General features: G+C 39.5%; 1 protein-coding gene across 1 annotated transcript in view; it reads left to right on the forward strand.

Moving 5' to 3' along the window:
- Nucleotides 1-20717, forward strand: part of CCDC158 (coiled-coil domain containing 158) — a 68797-nt gene that overhangs the window by 40563 nt on the left and 7517 nt on the right. The window contains exons 16-20 of the mRNA XM_028148424.2: nt 4377-4469; nt 5500-5619; nt 12561-12721; nt 14947-15006; nt 15856-15915. Coding sequence (XP_028004225.1) covers nt 4377-4469; nt 5500-5619; nt 12561-12721; nt 14947-15006; nt 15856-15915 — 494 coding nt within the window. The remainder of the gene's footprint in view (nt 1-4376; nt 4470-5499; nt 5620-12560; nt 12722-14946; nt 15007-15855; nt 15916-20717) is intronic.

The raw sequence follows: 20717 nt of genomic DNA on the forward strand, positions 1-20717 counted from the left end.
GGATCTCCTGAGTCAGAGGTGCGGGCAAGCACCATTTTCCCTCCTTTTCTTTAAGCTAGCTCGTCTGACACTGGCAGGCATCATTTCTGCCACTCTCCATTAACCTTACTAACACTGTTCACCCCTCCCTGTCATTTCCCTGAGAACCCATCCAGGCTAGCACTCCTCCAAAGTGGGTGGCCTCAGTCAGCACCAGCACACAGCAGTGTGTCTGCAACAGTGTGGTTGGGCCTCGCAGCCAGCCACACCAAAGGCTGCCCATACATCAGTGAGCCTGCAACAATTGTGGCCAGGCCTCAGCGCCAGTGGGCCCAGGACCAGCCTTGCCTATCAGTGTGTCCATAGAAGCTGTGGCCCAACCACAATAGGAGGCCACACTAGTCCACCCAGGGAACACCTCTGGAGCAACTGGCTCTGGTGACAAGGGGAGATTCCACCACTGAGCCCCACTGGACACCTTTTAAATAAGGCCACTTTTTCAAGACCTTGAGGTTTAGCTGACCCACCTAATACATAGAAACAGGCAAAATGAGGAGAGAAAAGAATATGCCCCGCCCCACAAAAAAGGACAAAACCCCAGAAAAAGAACTGAGGTAAGCTGTCTACTAGATAAAGAATTCAAAGTAATCATCACAAAGATGCTCATCAAACTCTGCAGACAAATGGATAAATTCATTAAGAACTTCAACAATGATATAAAAATTATAAAAAGGACCTATCAGAACTGAAGACTGTAACAAATGAAAAATACACTGGAGGGAATCAGCAGCAAATCAGATGATTCAGAAGAATGGATCAGCAATCAGGAAGACAGGATAGTGGAAATGACCCAATTGGAAGATCAAAAAGAGAAAATAATTTAAAAGAATGAGGATAGCATAAGGGACCTTTGGGAAAACATCAAGCATACTAACATTCAAATCATAGGGGTCCGAGAAGAAGAAGAGAGAACAGGATGAAAAACCTATTTGAAGAAATAATGACTGAAAATGTCCCTAATCTGGTGAAGAAAATGGACATCCAAGTCCAAGAAGCACAGATAGTCCCCAAGAAGATTAACTCAAAAAGACACACAGCAAGATACATTATAATTAAAATTATAATTGTTAAAAGTTAAAGAATCTTAAAAGCAGCAAGAGAGAAAAACAACTAGTTACATACAAGGGAATACTCATAAGACTGTTAGTTGACTTTTCAACAGAAATGTTGCAGGCCAGAAGGGGGAGTGGCACAATATATTCAACATGATGACAGGAGAAAACTTAACAGCCAAGAACACTCTACCCAGTAAGGTTATCATTCAGAATTGAAGGAGAGATCAAGATTAAAAGCTTTTGCACAGCAAAAGAAACCATCAATAAAATGGAAAAGGAACCACTGAATGGCAGAACATATTGGCCAATGATACATAAGATAAGAGATTAATTTCCAAAATATATAAAGAACCTATACAACTCAACACCAGGAAGACAAACAATACAATTTAAAAATGAGCCAAGGACCTGAATAGATACTTCTCCAAAGAGGACATACTGATGGCCAGTAGATATATGAAAAAATGCTTAACATCACTAATCATCAGAGAGATGCAAATTAAAACAATGCAGAATGGTTATCATCAATAAATCAATAAACAACAAGTGCTGGCAAGGACGTGGAGAAAAGAGTACTTTAGTGCACTGCTGGTGGGGATGTAGACTGGTTCAATCACTGTGGAAAATTCCTCAAAAAATGAAAAATGGAACTACCTTTTGACCCAGTGACCCTACTTTTGAGAATATATCCTAAGAAACCCAAAACACTAATTCAAAAATATATATGCAACTCTATATTCACTGCAACATTATTTACAATAGCCAAGGTATGGAAGAAACATAGGTGTTCATCAATGGATAAAGAAATGGATACATTACTCAGCAATGAAAAATAATGAAATCTTGCCATTTGTGACAGCATGGATAGACCTAGTGGGTATTATGCTAAGTGAAATAAGTCAGAGAAAGACAAATACTGTATCGTTTCACTTATGTGTGAGATAAAAAAACTAAACAAATGAACAAACAAAATAAACAGATTCATAAATAGAAAAACTGATAGTTGCTAGAGCGTTGGGTAGTGGGGGTATGAGCAAAAAGCTGAAGGGGATTAAAAGGTACAAACTATAGTTTTAACATAAATAAGTCACAGGAATGGAAAGTACAGCAGAGGGAATACAGTCAATAACCTATACGAATAATAGACAAATGTGCAAATTGACCGTACCTCTGCGACACCCACAGCCAATCAGGGTGAGTATGCAAATTAACCCTATAAAGATGGTGGGCCTGTGGGCAGCGCACAGGTGCCAAGCGGCTGGGGGTGGGGTGGGACGCCCACATGCCCTCCACATAGCTGGGGTGACACGGCGGGCGTCCCTGGGACCCCGCCCACTTCAAGCCTGTGGCCAGCACGCACGCCAGCGCCGAGCAGCCAGAGTCCCGGGGATGCCACTGCAGTGTCCAGTCCTGTCAGCCCGGCCTGGGGGAGGCTGGAGTTCACAGTCCTTTTGGTTTGTGTGGCCCCTGGACAGGAAGCAGAAACCAAGAGCGTGGGGAGCACCAGGAATGCTGGGAATCGTAGTTCTGGTGGCAGATGCCTTGCAGGATCTCCTAGACCAGTGGTTGACAAACTCATTAGTAAACAGAGCCAAATATCAACAGTACAACGATTGAAATTTCTTTTGAGAGCCAAACTTTTTAAACTTAAAACTTCTTCTAATGCCACTTCTTCAAAATAGACTCGCCCAGGCCGTGGTATTTTGTGGAAGAGCCACACTCAAGGGGCCAAAGAGCCGCATGTGGCTCGCAAGCTGCAGTTTGCCGACCACGGTCTTAGACACTAGAGCAAAGTGAGCCTGGAGCAAGTACTGTTGCGGGTGGGGGATGGAGGGAAAGCAAAGGTGAGAGACATAAGTAAAGTTAGAGTGTCAAAAAATTAAAGGGAAGATATCCTGCAACTTCTAGGAAATCTCTACCAATGGAGCAAAGAAAAAAAAAAAAGACCTCTATTTTTCTGTGAGCACCAAACCAAACTGGGTTGGGGTCTCAAACAATTCACTCATATGATTGCAAAGACAGACGGAAACTCCTGGATTGGAGAGCGCTCCCTGAAGGCTCCCAGATTGGAGAGGGTGCAGGTCGGGCTGAGGGACCCACCCCCCATGCACGAATCTTCATGCACTGGGCCCCTAGTATCATAATAACTTTGTACAGTGACAGATGGATAGTGTACTTTTTGTGGTGATCACTTGGTAAAGAGTATAAATGTATAATCTCACTATGTTGTACACCTGAAACTAATATAATATTGTATGTCAACTATACTTTAATTAAAAGAGCTTTTTAATTCCAGGAAAAAAAAGAATACAGTTATAATGTGTACTTTTTACAAAATTATCTTTTTCAAGCTAGCACAATCAAAGAAGTAAGATATAAGATGTAAGATGCTCCTGGTGTCCTTAGTGGACTGAATAAATAAAATGTCTCCAATCTAACCACCAAAGAATGACTTGAACACTAGGTAGAAAACAGTCAGTTAATATAATATCCATAAAATGAGGAAGTAATGCTAATATCTGGTACTTTGTGGGTTCCAGAAGATGGAAGTAGAAAACTCAGCGTAAATGAGAAGGATCTATGACATTATTAATAATTTTCCTGTCACCTGAGAACACTGGAAGGCTAAAAATTTACCCAAACTAGTCCTTGATTCTTAACAAATCAGAGCTTTCATGGTTAGATAAAATGATGTGTGATCTTTTTATCTATGCCAACTTTGATCTTAAAACATGATCTATTGATTCAATTAATTTCAGTTGTGGTTATTTTATGTGAATTTTTTTACATTGCTAGAGTCATTTGCTCATTTTATTCTTAGTGCATTCATTTTTTGGAGTGCCCTCCACATACTAAATGCTATGTAAGTGCTGGGGATACAGAGGAGAAAGACATGGCCTCCAGTTCTCTGTTAACTGGATAAAACAGATAAAAAGATAAATACAGTGTGCTAAGAGTGGGGACATTTCCTTGAAGAGATGGCAGCTCTGCATTTATAGGTTAACTAGAGGCCTGGTACATGGATTTGTGCACATTGAAAAGAATTTAATTAGAAGAAATATTTTAGAGGCTGGGGAGGGACCACGGGAGGGCTCCAGGGCATGTCCGGCCTGTCTCACCCAGTCCCAATCGGAGTGTCTGCCCTCTGGTGGTCAGTGTGCATCATAACAACTGGTCACATGGTTGAACAAACAATCAGACACTTAGCATATTAGACCTTTATTATATAGGATAACATAAAATTGCATGGAGGATAAACTGTATGTGATTGCTTGATTGTAGGCATCTTTGCAGTTTGCAGAATGTCAAGATATAATACAGCGTCAGGAACAAGAATCTGTGCGTCTGAAACTTCAACACACTCTCGATGTAAAAGTAAGGTCTTTTTTTTTCATCATAGATAGTAGGGTAAGCAAAATAATGCCTTTGTTTGATATATTTTATTTATTACCTTAGATACATTATAGGACTGGCCCTACAATCCAGGATGTAAATGACATAATATGCAGAGAATTTTGAATTGAGAAAAATTTCATGTAAAAATATATCTCTAGTTATGACATTTTTAATTATTAGATTTTAGATTTATGTAGACTAGATGAATGAAAATGTTTTCTTCACTATTTGATGTTTTCTCTGGGGAAAACAAACATGAAATATTTAGTGGGATTAATGTTAACATTTATGTGTACTTTCAACATTATCTGATACTGGCAATTATAAAACCTGTACAAACCTTGTTACATGCTATACCTCCCCTTTTCATATATAGTAACAAATTGAAGCATCATGCTTGATGTTAAGCTCATAATAAAAGTGGGTGCCTTGGCGATACCTGAGGGAGAGTTTGCATACAGAAGAGTCAAGCAAATGCAAAGACCCAGAGTGCAAGTGTGTTTGGCCTGTTTGGAGAATAGCAAAAATGATGTAATTGTCATGCCTAGGACATTGCTCTTTAAAAACAGTACATTTTCCACTGACATATCTGTCCATTTTCTAAGTATATTTTAAAGTTGCAGACTTACTTTAAAGTCTCAGTAGTGGATACTTTCACAGCTAGAACACTCCTGCTGTAGAGGATCTTTCTCAGTATTATGCCAACACTAGTGTGGAGTCTTTGGCAAAATTTGGGAACCAATGTAGTGGCGTAACATGCTAGGTATGTCTTCATATCTGGAAAGCTTTTATCAATCAGAAATGTGAAGGCATCTTCCTAGGCACATGCTTAATCTTTGAAGGGTAACTTAGACACCCAGAATCATCATGCTTAATACAGTACTTTGGTTTATAACTTTGTAGAAGTTCAACATGTAAGACTGAAATTATGTTTGAAAAAATACATTTTGATTTCACAATTCAAATTGTAGTTGACAGTTATTTTGTTCACATCTATGTTGTTTCCCAGGAACTTCAGGGCCCTGGGTACACCTCAAATCCTTCTGTGAAACCACGTCTTCTGCAGTCCTCTGCCCGTTCTCACTCTAATATGCCGTCTTCTCAGTCTACGGCCAGCTTCCTGTCTCATGTAAGGACTGGTCCTACAATCCATGATGCAAATGACATAATATATAGAGAATTTTAAATTGAGAGAATTTCATGTAAAACTATATCTATAGTTATGGTATTTTTAATTACTAGATTTTAGATTTATGTAGACTAGAGGAATGAAAATGTTTTCTTCACTATTTGATGCTTTCTCTGGGAAAAATAAATATGAAATAGTCAGAGGGATTCATTTTAACAATAATTGTTAAAGTAAGTTATTTAATAGCCTTTTGTTCAATCACAGGGATTTCCAGATTACAAAGCAAATTTTGAGATAGCTAAAATAAGCATCACTTCAAATGCCAAAGGCAAATTACTGGCATATTTAATACTCTAACAAGATGAAAATGATTCATAAACTACATGTGAACTTATAATCATAAAATATTAATAACTTTGGAAATAGTTTAGTATAACCTTTTGTACTTTTAAAGCTCAGGGGGAAAATATGTGCAGTAAAATTTAGGAATATTCCTTCTTAAAAAATATATTTATGGAGCCACTAGTTCCCTGCAACCTGTATTCAGCTCCACCTCTAACAAAATGAGACTTATTCCATAAGTACCCATGAAAATCAATTTCATTAATTAACAGTCTTATTGTATGTACTAGAGGCCCGGTGCACGAAAATTCGTGCACTGAGAGGTGGGGGTCCCTCAGCCTGCCCCCTCTCACAGTCCGGGAGCCCTCAGGGGATGTCCTACTGACAGTTTAGGCCCGCTCCCCGCAGTCTGGCCTCCCTCTGCAGGAGGCGACTGGGCTGATCAGGGGAAGGCACCACCTCCATCACACTGCTGCTGCTGCCACTGCTGGCCGTGGCGGCTGCGAGGCCTGAGCCCTGGGCCTTGTAGCCGCTGGGGCTCAAGGCTGCTGTGAGCCCCAGGCCTCGCAACCGCTGTGGCTTTGTCCAGAAGACGTTCGCCCTAATTAGCATAATACCCTTTTATTAGTATAGATAACAACAGGATCACCAGTGACCTACCAGTTATTCTACCTGAGCCATTTAAATGAGTATATATTCTGTGAGATGACTAAAAGTTGAAGTGGACTCTTCTCACACACTTAAGATGTGTGTACTGAAAAATAAGCAATCACACAGCAAATAATAGAACAGTCCATCAAACAATTGAATAATAATTTATTATTATTTTTTGGGGGGAGAGATAGAAATATTGCTGTGAAAGAGAAACATCAATTGGCTACCTATGGGAATCAAATTAGCAACCTTTTAGTGCATGGGACGATACCCAACAAACTGAGCCACACTGGCCAGAGCTAGAATAATCCTATATAATAAAGAGGGAATATGCTAATTGACCTTCACACCATCTCAAAGATGGATGCGCCCACAGCAGAGGCAGGGTTCCCATAACACAAGATGGCTGCGCCCACAGTGGAGGGCGGGGTTCCTGTAACCAGTGATCAGCAGGTACCTGAGGCTGCATGGCACCGGGCCGGCGCAGGGGACCTGAGGCTGTGCCCCCCGCCCAGCGGGGCTTGACGGGGGACCTCAAGGCGTACCCCCCCGCTCTCGTGCCGGGCTGGGGGACCTCAGACTGTGCCCTTTGCCCCGGGCCGGGGGACCTGAGGCTGTGCCCCCCGCCCCTGCGCTAGCCCGGGGGACCTCAGACCACGCCCCCCGCCTGGCGGGGCTTGACAGGGGACCTCAGGCCATGCCCCACACCCCGGTTCTGGGCCAGGGGACCTGAGGCTGCACCCCCCACCTGGCGGGGCTTGATGGGGTTGGGGCCAGCCGGGTCTGGATCTCACCCAATGGGGGTGGGGCTGGCCAGGTCTGGGTCTCACGCAATTTCAAGGCACGCGCATGTGGGTGGGCGGGAACTGGACTCTGGGTCCCACAGTGCGCCCCGGACTCTGACAGGAGGAAGATTTTCATATATATTTTACTAATTTTCTTTCATCTCTGATACTTCTATTATAGAGAAAGGGCAAATAACAATATTAAAATATTTCCTCTAATTAATTCCCCTTTAATGTGCATGAATTTTGTGCACTGGGCCACTAGTAATATTAATATTAGAGGTTAAACATGTTCTTCTCTCTGAAGACTAAACTTGGAGATGGGCAAAGGAAGGGCAGGAGACTGCTGCTTTTTGTTTTAGGTGATTCTTATAAAATCCTTTTACCTTTAAAACTATGTACATGTTATACTAATAAAAATTTATTTAGACCCCTCTCTCCAAAAAACCACACAAATCAAACAACAACAAAGAATATTTGACCAGGAGTCATTGGGACCTTGGAAAGCTGGTTAAATATGTTGTGCCTTGCTCTTTTCATCTCTAATGAGGAGTCTGGACTAGAAGATCTCTAGGGTCATCTAGAAAGATTAGCTCTGAAGTTCCGTGACTTTTCATTACCCTAAACCAATATTGTAGATTTTGCCCAGCCATTTAATATATAGACTCTACTTGATTGTAAAGAATCTTATCTATCACTGAAAAAGTACCAGTCATATACCTATTAAAGTAAACTTTTAAATAAGAGTTCTAACAGCAAAAATAAACATTATTTTCTAAATGGACTGTCAAGCATTCTATATACAATTAATTCCTTCTCTTAAGAAATATAGTATATAATTTTACAAAATAAAAGTAACATACATTCTTTGTTTTGCTCATTGATGTGTCTGCCTCAAGTACCTAGAACAGTATCTGGGCACATAATAGGTGTTCAATACATACTGTGTTCACATCTGGATCAGCTGCTTTCTACGCTTGCTGCACGGTGGGCTTTTTGGATTTTCTTCTACCAAAATCCAGGGAATTCCTTTTACCTTTTTTTCTGGTGTTCCCCCTCCCCACCTTTTTAGGTTTAATTACCTTCTTGGTTTATTTATATCTTTGTTTTCGTTGAGTATACAATGCAGTGGCTTCCTCTGAAAGGGTTATTTCATTCTCTATGTTTTAAAACTTTGTATGTCTGAGAAATACCTTTATTTTTCATTTATATTTGATGTCAAAATTTTGTTGCTGTTGTGCCACTTTTATTCCAGAGCCTTTATCCCTTAGGATTCATTTCCAATTGTTTATAGTGGGGAAGGGGTCTGTTTTATCTTCATTGTGTTGGGTCCTTAGCAGATTCTTGTTTTCTTTTGCTCTCAGATATCTTCTTGTATCATTTCTCTGATTATTTTCTTCCTTCATTTTCTCAGTTATTTCTTTCTGGAGTTTCTATTAGTCACCTATTGGAACTCTTACATTGATTCTCCAATCTTCTTTAATTTTAACTCCATTTTCCATCTCCTCATCTTTTATTCTCATCTTTTGGGAAATTTCTTCAACTCTATTCCAAACAACTATTGAAATTTTTTCTGATTTTTATATATTTTTTTAATATCCAGGAGCCCTTTTTGTCCTTTAAATCTCTTTATATAGTTTTATAATATTTTCTCGTTTCTGTTTAAGAATATTAACTTCAGTTTTTCAGTAATTTCTCTGTTGCCTGAATTAGTCATGTTTCTTCAAATTTATTTTTTTCTGTTTTGATGTCTGCCTTTCATGTTAGAGACTTTTCTTCAATTTTTGGAGACCACTGGCTGTCCTTTCCTATTTAAGATGAAGGCCCTAAAAGCTTATTAAAATAGTTCTTTGAAAGTTGATAGGATTTGTCAACTAGTAGATGGTTAGTTATTCCTTTTTTATTGAGGGGCCCAAAAATTATCTATAGGTATGTTTTTGTTTTGTTTTTCTTGGTCCTGTCAATTCCCCAATCCATCTGCCAGCATTCTGAGAGGTGAGCGGGGCAGGGAGTATGGGCTGTCTGTCTATTATGCAACCTCACTTAATGCTCATATTTTCAGTTTGCAGCCTTGTTCCTGCTATGCCAGATATCCCTTTGAAGCTTCAAGTCCTTTGGTCAACCTCACCCAGAGATTAAGCCTCTGAATTCACTTAGGGGAAACGAATGAATAATTACCTAATTATATGGGGAGGACATTTGGGATTCTAGCAGCTTCTTCCATAGACTTTTACCCAATCCTTCTATTTTGCTACTCTCTCTTACCTTGGTCTTCAGGAACACAAGACCTCTACTTTCTGAGCCTTTCTAGAATACTTCCATGCAGAGCAGGTTGCTTCTTGTTGGCTACTTCTGTGCTGGTACTTTAAATTTTAGCTTTATTTGTTCCGATAAATCAGTTATGAAATGATCCACTTGCTTTCCATCCCCCAACTTTTGTTATCATTACTCATCTAATATTACCTCTCCTTTTCCTCTTTATCCTTGTTAATCCCTTTAGTGTCATTTTAGTGGGCTTTAGATAGAGCAGAAATAAATGCCAGGTTTATCTTTAGAAGTAGAATGTTACTGTTTGCATTGCTCTGCATTGTCCCTTCATTTATCTTATGTCCTTTTAGTCTTCTTGTTCCATGATTCTAATAGTAGCTGAGATTGACTGAACACCAGCCACTGTGCAAAGTACTTTCTGTAGATTATCTAATTTATTCCTCAGAACTACCCACAAGAGTAAGTGCTGATTATTCTACCTATTTTACAGATGAAGAAACTTGGCTGTTGGAGAAGCCAGGTGACTTACAGAGTTCACACACCGAAAACACAGTTGTGCCATGATTTAACCAAGACAGCCTGAGCCTAGAGCCTGTGTTCTTAATTTCTGCTTCTCTATACTACCCCACCGAATGCTGTTTGTTAAAATAATAATTTAAATAAATGATGGTATAGATACTGTATCTAAAATACTGTATTGCATTAGGTTTTTGTAAAGGAAGATTATGCCATTTTAGAGCCTCAAAGGCTTCTAAAATTATCCAGTTGATTCCCCTGTGCTATAGGTGAGAAAATGGGAGAACCAGAAAATGTATATTATGTGATTTGGTCTAACCTCAAACACCTGCATATGTTTGTATGTGTTATAGTGTATATATGTACATACAAATACACATGTGATTGGTAGGTTGACATCAAAGTATTTCATATTAACATTTAGATAAAAGCAATTTTAGCATATAAAAAGAGACTATTTCCAGGATAGTATAATTTTATTTCTATATCAGATTCTATACACATACACTATAATTTGTACTAGGTGGGCTTGATCTTTGTCACTGAAGTACCCATGATGTGGGCAAGATTTTTAGTAACACTTTATAACTTTTGTTTCGTACTCACTCATTCCTAATATATAGTATAAATAATATATATATACATTCTAAAAATATATTTATATTTCATTTTTATTACAGTCTTCTAACAGGAATACAAGCATAAGAGATGGATTTGGGTCAGACATTCTCAAAATAGAATAATCTAATTCAAACTGAATGAGATCAAGCTTTTATTTTTAGCTTTTACATTTATCTTCTATCTTTGGAGAATGGAGATAGGACCAGTTGAGAAGCAAACAATCTCCCTAGACGTTTCTTATTTCACATCATAACCATAAACTTGCTTGTCATGACTCAAGGCCATTAAAGAAAACAACATTTGGAGGAGATGAAGATGTATTAAAGATCTAATTTTAGGAATTATTTTGGAACAAAGTCTAACATACAATGTAACAGAAAACTAATCAAAACACAAAATAAACCTTAAGTTTAACAACAACAGTATAAGCTTATATTCTTACTTTGAAACCTAAAGCTTGTAGAAGTTTTAGCCTGAAAATGTATGGCCTCTAGAAATAGCCTCAATGTGTATTCTAAGGGTCAGAGGACTGGGGTGGGAGGGAACAGGAGTCTTGGATGGCCTCCAGTAGTTTCAGGAAGAGCTTATGCTTAGTTATTTCTTTACCAGCCTGACTGGAGTCATATTTAAAGAATGTTTTAGAACTGTCCATTTCCTAACTATTTTCTAATTTTAAAAAGTGTATTTTGCTTGTATTAGAAATCAAAATATGCCCCATGTAGATTAAATAGTAAAGTATTAAAAATGAATCAATAAAAGAATTGCAAGATATACAAACATTAAAAGGGGAGATTCACAATTTTGACTAAATAAAGCTTAAATCACAAAACCACAATAAACAAAATTAGAAAGGAATCACAACCTAGAAAAATATTTCCAATAAATAAAGAGTTCCTATCACCCTGGCTGGATGGCTTGATTGGTTTGGAGCATCGTCCCATACACCAGGAAGTTTGCAGATTTGACTTTTGATCAGGGCATATAACTAGGTTTCAGGTTTGATCCCTGTCAGGGAGCATACAGGAGGCAACCAATTCAATCCCTCTCTCTCTCTCTCTCTCTCTCTCTCTCTCTCTCTCTCTCTCTCTCTCTGTCTTTTCTTTTCCTCTATCTCTAAAATAAATTTTAAAAACTTAGCTCAACCCTAAAAACAGTATTGAAATTATTTTGCCTGAATGTTGTTAATATTTAATGACATTGTCTGATGTTCATACTACACTGTTTAAATTAAAAAAAAAAAGAAAAGGTTTTGACCTAGTTGGTTTGGCTCAGTGGATAGAGCATCAGCCTACAGACTGAAGGGTCCCTGGTTCGATTCCAGTCAAGGGCATATGCCGGGGTTGCGGGCTTGTTCCCCAGTAGGGGGCGTGCTGGAGGCAGCCAATCAATGATTCTCTCTCTTTGATGTTTCTATCTCTCTCCTCTTTGAAATCAATAAAAATATATTTTAAAAAATAAAATAAAAAGGTTTAAAAGTAGATGTGTATAATTGGCTCCTATGCGTATATTCTAATTTATAAATATGTGTGCATATATGTATAAATAAGTATACACACATTTTTAAGTTGGATCTGGCCCTATGTTGATGATTGATTATTTCTGACTAGCAAGATTACTGATGATTTTTGTTTTCCTCTTCTCCATAATTTCTATTTACCAGTTGAATTAATTTTATAATAAGAAATAACAGCATACAAATCTGAAAAAAAACAAAACCCACAGTGTGTCTTTGTTGTGTACATTGCTTTATTGCAGCACTCTATGAAACCTAACGCCCTGAAGGAGGACCCCACCAGGGACCTGAAACAGCTCCTGCAGGAGCTGAGGAGTGTGATCAACGAGGAGCCCGCTGTGCCTGTGGGCAAGGCCGAGGAGGACGGGAGAGTGCCATCCCTGGGAGTCGCGTTTGGGTCTGTGTAAGACCGAGTGTGCTTCAGGGTGGGGAAGCTCCTTTCCCAGTGGTTTGCCATCAAGTTGTCTGTACTCTTCTCTAGGACAGTGATTTTCGACCTGTGTGCCACAAGAATTTCTAAAATGTGCAATCAGACTATCTAGTCAGGGGCACTGAGCTCTTTTCCCTTAGTTTGTCAAATAGAAAAATGACAACAGCCAACAGCAATAGCCATCCGGTGTGAATGAATCAAAATTATATCTAATTTTTGTCAGATTGGTAAAAATATTTTTTTGGTGTGCCGCAGAATTTTAATAATTAGTTTATATGTGCCATCAGATGAAAAGGTTGAAAATCACTGCTCTAGGAGGTTGAGGTTTAAATAATTTTCAAGGGTTTTTGACATTACTAGGGATAGCAATATGAAAGTGGAAGAGTTAAACAAAAGTAAAATAACTTGACATAGAGAGAAAATAATATAGTTACTCTATTCAAAAAGTAATCAGGGTGAGGCGTTACCCAAAGTTACATTTCTATGTAAATTTATAGTTCCCAACAGATTTCATATCCATAATATTTTTTAAAAAATATATTTTATTGATTTTTTACAGAGAGGAAGAGAGAGGGATAGAGAGTTAGAAACATTGATGAGAGAAACATCGATCAGCTGCCTCCTGCACACCTCCTACTGGAGATGTGCCTGCAACCAAGGTACATGCCCTTGACCAGAATCGAACCTGGGACCTTTCAATCCGCACGCCGACGATCTATCCACTGAGCCTAACTGGTTAGGGCCACATCCATAATCTTATTTGATTATCTCAACTGTTTGAGACAACACAAGGCAGTATTTATTTTACAAATGAGAAAAACACATGTTTCAAAAGGTTGACTTGTTTACAGCCACATGGTGAAGCTAAAACTAGCACCTTGGGAACTATATACCTCTCCAGGTATAAGCCAACAGCAAAGGCCTTGGTTCCCTAGGTATTCATGCCAATGACTTATATCAAATTAATAACAATTCAGATCCAAAAAGGATTCAACCACTTATGAGCCCTTTCTTATACATACCTACAGAAATAATGAGATTTTCATATTATTTTCAGACTGTTTTAAAATTTTACTGGGTATTGTTATTAGATTAACTGAAAGCATTTTAATATGGTATATACTATATTTTTAGTATTATAATACTAATTTTATGTGAGCTGTTAGTACAACAACATTATTGCCATAGTCATTTTCTGGTTATATGACAAATATCTAAAAGTAATACTTTCTGAAGTAATATTTATATATAAACAATCTTAATATGTCCAATTAGAATATATTAACCAGAAGTAGCAAAATATTAGCTGGATTTTCCTAATTTTTCTACTAATATTATTTTAATTATTGATTTCAGAGAGGAAGGTAGAAGGAGAGAGAGATAGAAACATCAATAATGAGAGAGAATCATTGATCAGTTGCCTCCTGCACGCCCCTCACTGAGGATTGAGCCCACAATGTGGGCATGTGCCCTTGATTGGAATCAAACTGTGACCTCCTGGTTCCTAGATTGACACTCAACAACTATGCCACACTGGCCGGGCTATTACTATTATGAATAGTAATAGTAAAATGTTAGTAGTAACAGACAGTTACCTAGGATAGCATTGTATACTCTGAATTACACATTAAAAACATTCTATTGGCCACTCCATCAAAGAATACTTACTTGTGCAGAGCACTGTTATTTTTGTTATAACTCTTCAATATACCTTCTAAGCCAGAGCAGATTATTAAGCTCATTTAACAAATGAATAAATTTAGGAATAGACTGAGTTGCTTCCCCCTAGGAAGCAAAGAGGCAAAGCCAGAAGTAAAAGTTAGAGCCCCTGGCACCCAGCACTCATCATTCCACAAGGTTGCCATGATTTCCCTGGTGGGATTTTCATCACTTCAGCCATTGTAAGCTTGACTATATTATACTGTATTGAATATGAATATACTTGGTCCCTGCCCTTAGAGAATTTATGTTCGTTTGCTGTAATCCTACAAATGACCTTTTCATCAAAGCATAAACTCTGTCTAAAACTTTTAAGAGTCCATGGGATGAAAAAGCATTTTTGAGTTTGGAAGCCTAAAATCTACTGTTGTGCCTTGAAGAAAAGTTAAATACATATGAGCAATGATTATTCTAAAAATACATGGAATCTGGAAATTGTTCTTTGTGTAATTAACTGAGAGTTACATTTATCTATACAGAGATGATAGAGTAAGAGATTGCATTACTGAATCAAGCCTGAGATTAGAGATGTGCCATAGGTAAGAAGAATCTGAGATTCTGAATTTAGATAATTGTCTAAGAATTTTACATGTGACTAGGTAATTTGGGAATTCTGTTTGTATAGTTTACATGGAAATTGATGGGCATTTTGAGCTCATTGAAAGAAAGCTGTTACATTGTTTAACTGAAACTAAAAAGGGATTTCAATTAAATAAACTACAGTAATTTACTTTCTAGAAATCATTTAATAGGCATGCTTTTGCTTATTTTAATTTTTGCTACTGTTTACCATGTAGCAAAAATTGTGTGCCACATATTTACAATGGCTTACATCACGTTTGAGAGAAAGGCAGTCTGGAGGTAAATGATAGCAATCTCCATACAGGGTTATAAGAACCTCACTGAAAACAATCCTATTTTCGTCAATTATTGATTGCTGAATTTTTAAGTGGAATCATAAAAAGAGCATAAGGAAATGAAATCCATGACCCCTAATTAAAGACAACTTCTGAGAAATGACTTTAGCCATAAAAGAAAAAAAGGCTAATATGAATTTGTTATTCATTTTAGACACAGGCCATTGCTTGCAGATTTTCTGCAATTCCTCACTTTCTGCTGCACTAAGTACATGATCCCTCAGGCTGACATTTAAGCATCTCCCTGTCACCAGCCTGCTTAATCCAGACAGGCTACTCCTGATTCCCATTTCTTTTTGTCTCCAACTTTTTCTCCATACTATTTCCTCCACCCAGAAAAGCCAGCGCCCCAGTCTCATTCTTTTGAGTCTGTACTTGTCTAAAAGCAATGTTCAGAGGAACAGTTTTATTTTATTGCTAAGTTAAAATAACATCGTATAGTCTTTAATTTCCCCATCCCTCTTCCAACAGAAGCCACAACTCATTGAGGGACTCCACCGAAGGCAGCAAATCAAGTGAGACTTTCAGCAGGTAAGAAATGATCTGACCAGCCCTGACTTTCAGAAAATCCTCTTTACTACTTTTCATTCATTAACTCAGGAGATCACTAACTGCCATGACGTGCCACACTCTGTGCTAGGTCCTGAGACAGTGAGCAAGACAGACGGGCCCTGTCCTCAAGTTGCTTAAAATCTAAGGTCTGTTTATTGACTGACTGCCTGGGAAAAAGTTTACTTTTTCTTTTCTATAAAAAATAGAGATATCAGAGCCCTTTTATATTATAAGAATATTAAAATGAACCCTACTGTTTCATTTCCAGTTGAACAGAGGCTCATTCATTGCCATATCTTCGGCACCAAGCACCTGCCACATAGTAGCCATTCAGTAAATATTTGTTTAGTGAATAAATTAAGCCATATTATAAATATTTTCTTATTGTCCCTGCTACTTGATTGCCAGGGCTGACCGGCAGACCCTGAGCAATGGATGAATGATTACTCTGACACGTTTCTGTGAAAGAGAGGCTCAGGGACTGCTTAGCTATCGCCACCAAGCAGTCCTGTTCGCCTGTCTCCTTTGGCTTTTATTGGAACAACAGTTTGAACTAAAATTAACTATTAGATACTATCAGCAGGGTAAGCATCCTTGATAAAACACATGCGTCCTTTAAGCAAGGATGTTTTAAAGTGTAAACATAAAGATTCTAGTAAAATACCTGGGGTATCGAACTTGTTTGGAAAAGTCAAGGTAGGGGCTGCCACCTTTGGCAAGGTCCCCCCAGAGGCCCCCGACCTTTCGGAGAATCCTCCTTACAGACATTCCAACCAAGTCCCATGCTTCCCCACACTTGATCAATATACAATGAACTTGAATCTTTCTAAGTATATCTTTCTGTTAACCTAAAGGAAATGAGATTTGATTTTACTTCTCACCTGGATGTGTAACACTGCATTGTTCCTATTAATAATATCTGCAGCTATCTATTGCATATTTTTATATTTTGGGGCTATTTCAGACTTACTACATTAAGTCTACCGAACCTATGACATAGGCATTATTATCCCCAGGTATAGGTTAGTAATGAAGACTCAGATTGCTTAAGCAACTTGCCAAGATCATGCAGCTTATAAACAGTAGAGTCACATTTGAACTCAGGTCTAGCAGGCGCCTGAGCTCTGGGAACCTGGACTGAGCTGCCAGGGAAAGAGCCTAATCCTGGGCATGGGCACAGAGGGCTGCTTCCCTGAGCTAAGTAAAGCTCTGCTGTAGTTTTTCCAAGACTAGAACAATCTGCTTCCTGCAGCAGCAATGTGTTTGTAAAGAAGAGAGAATGGTGAGGAAAAGACAGGCCCTAGTCCCTTCCTGTGTTCAAATGGGAAGAAGTGATTTTTAAGTATTTAACAGAAGCTCTGAAAAGTATGATGCATAACTAGAAAATTAGAACTGCATTATAATGCTCCACGCTATGGCAAATTGGCCATGTTTTAAACTCACAAATAAGTGAGAAAGAATATCACAATTGCTGTTTACCTCAGCATTTCACTGTAGGTGCAGCACCTTTTCTTTAATCAACATCTTATAGTAATGTTTCTTAATCTAGAAACTTCTATACCCATATAAACTAAATCAATATATTCCACATACCCAGACCAGAGCAGAATAAAAAAGAAACAAGTAACTCTCGTATTTGTACTTGAATTAATCTGACTGAGAGCAACATCTCTCAGAAGTTTGGTGGAGAGTTGACTTTTCTTATAATTTAACTAGAGGCCTGGTGCATGAATTCGTGCACAGGTGGGGTTCCTCGGCCTGGCCCATGATCAGGAAGGAAAGGATTGGGGCCGATCGGGGCTGGCTGGCCAGGGGATGGGGGTGCTGTGGGAGGTTGGCCCGCCACGGGAGTTTGGCTGTGGGAGCTCACTGCATTGAGAGTCTGCCCCCTGGTGGTCAGTGCACGTTATAGCAACTGGTCGACTGGTCCTTTGGTCAACTGGTCATAATGGTCACTTGGGCTTTTATATATATAGATAAGCAACATTATGCTGTAAAGAAGGTTTCTAATATAAGCTTCATAATATCTAGCTACCTTTTTCACATTTCCATATGGATGTTTTAGTAAATGAAACATAATGACCCAAAGACTATAATACTATTTAATAAAAGCCTAATATGCTAAGCATCTGGTCGACCAGTCATCCATTCAGCCAATCAAAGTGTAATATGCTAATGATATGTATGCTAAGGCCGCTCAACTGCTTGCTATGACGTGCACTAACCACCAGGGGGCAGATGCTTTGACCAGTAGGTTAGCTTGCTGCTGGGGTCTGGCCAATTGGGACTGAGCAAGATGGGCCAGACATGCCCTGGAGCCCTTCTGCAGTCCCTCCCCAGCTGGCCAACCTCCCATGTCACTCTCCAGCCCTGATAGTGCACCAGTGGGGTCCCTCAGCCTGGCTTGCATCCTCTTGCAATCCAAGACCCCTCGGGGGATGTCAGAGAGCCAGTTTCGGCCCCATCCCACAGGCCAGGCCGAGGGACCCCACCGGTGCACGAATGCATGAACAAATAAATAAAAATGGTCATTCCACAACACTATTCCCCTCCAGCTCACACTTCTGTTGGCACAACCGCTTTCCCAGGCACCTATGCTTAAATCTTAACATTATCTTTGATTCTTCTTTCTCTCTTGTGTCATTTGTCTAGTCACCAAATCTTAGTAATTTTTACTCTAAAACAGCTCTCACATCCATTTTTTCTTGGAACATCCCCTTGAACTGCCTGTATTAATTTCCTATGGCTTCTGTAACAAAATTAGTGGCTTAAAACAATACAAATTTATCTGGAGGCTTAAATCAGTTCCACTGAGCTGAGGTCAAGATGTTGTCAGGGCCACACGCCTCCAGAAGCTCCCAGGGTTAACCTTTTGCACTCAGATGTCAAGTGTGACTCGACACGGTTAGCATTAGAATAAAGGAATCGAGAAAAAAGCAAGCGAGTGCAAAGGGTTAATTCATTTCCTGACCTTTTTCCAGCTTCTAGACCTTCCTTTCTTGCACTCTGACTTATGGCTCCTTTGTCCATCCTCATAGCTCACAGCATAGTATCTTCAATCTCTCTCTGCTGAGACTGTCCTATCATCTCTTTATAAAATCTCCCCCTGCCTCCCACTCAGAAAAAAAATTCAGGGCCCATCCAGATAATCCAGTAGTCTCCTCGTCTCGAAATCCTGAATGTGACCACATCTGCAAAACCTCTATGCCATATAAGGTAACATCAGTAGGTTCTTGGCATTCGGATACAGCTATGTTTGGCAGCCATTGTTCAGCCTAGGCCTTCGGCCTTTCTGTATGGACTATTGTGGTGGACTCTACAGTGTTTAGTGTGGATGTTTTTCAGTCTCTGTTCTCTTGTCTGCTCCAGTCACTTCTATGCATCAATTTCAAATCTGCCTAAAGCACACCCCACACTATATCTGTTGCCCAGCCCCAACTTCAAAGGTTCCCCACTGCCTATTGCACCAAGAGCAGCTCTTTACCCTGGTCATTAAGACACTCACAATGTAGCCATGGCCTTTCTTTCCAGGGCTTTTCTCCTAACATAGCTATTCTCAAACGTATTGATCTCAGAACCTCTTTGCACTCACTAATATCATTGAGGGTTCCAAAGAGCTTTTGTTTATCTGGGCTCTTTCTACTATTGCCATTTTAAGTATTGGAAAATAAATTTTAATTTAAGCATTTTTCAATGTTAACACATTGCAGACCAGTAGTTTTATTGCTAGTTTTACCCAGTGGCCAGAGAAGTTTCTATTGAATGAGTACAAAAAACGTTTTACATAAATGTTAAAGGCATGCTTTAAAATTAAATCCCCATTGCATTTTGAAGTTATTTATTACATGTTCTTACAAGCTAATATCTTTTTAAAGTATGATACTTTGTAAAACACTGTGTAATATGAAGTGGAGAATTCTCTTAATTTGTCCGCAATGTGTTAAGATACTGATATTTATTTATCCTATATAATAAAAGCCTAATATGCTAAGTGTCTGGTCATCCAGCCATCCGTTCAACCAATCAAAGTGTAATATGCTAATTATATGCTAAGGCTGCTCAACCACTCACTATGATGTGCACTGACCACCAGGGGGCAGATACTCCGACTGGTAGGTTAGCTTGCTGCTGGGGTCCAGCCAATTGGAACTGAGCAAGACAGGCTGGACACTCCCTGGAGCCCTCCCATGGTTCCTCCCCGGCTGGCCAACCTCCCATGTCCCTCCCTGGCCTTGATCATGCACCAGTGGGGTCCCTCGGCCTGGCCTGCGCCCTCTCGCAATCCAAGATTCCTCAGGGGGGCACATTGACTGTCAGGTAGTTCCATCTATATAATAATAGCCTAAGTGATCATTATGGCGGAACCACTGGAACGACCAGAACAATCGGTCACTATGATGCGCACTGATCACCAGGGGGCAGACGCTCAATGCAGGAGCTGCCCTGTCATGGTCAATGCACTCCCACAGGGGGAGTGCCGCTCAGCCAGAAGCAGAGTTCACGGCTGGTGAGCACAGCAGCGGTGGTGGGAGCCTCTCCCACCTCCGTGGCAGCGCTAAGGAGCAGTGAGCCAAGCCAGTAAGGAGCGAGCAGGCAGGCAGTAAGGAGTAAGGGGTCCCAGACTGCAAGAGGGCGCAGGCCGGGCTGAGGGAGCCCCCCCTCAGTGCACAAATTTCATGCACCGGGCCTTTAGATTAAAAATAGCAAAGTGTATTGCATGTTGCCATAATAATTTATTTTATTATAGCTATATTTTCAAACAAAAAATCATTGAGAAGGCA

Source organism: Eptesicus fuscus, chromosome 2, assembly GCF_027574615.1.
Source record: "Eptesicus fuscus isolate TK198812 chromosome 2, DD_ASM_mEF_20220401, whole genome shotgun sequence".
NCBI lineage: Eukaryota > Metazoa > Chordata > Mammalia > Chiroptera > Vespertilionidae > Eptesicus > Eptesicus fuscus.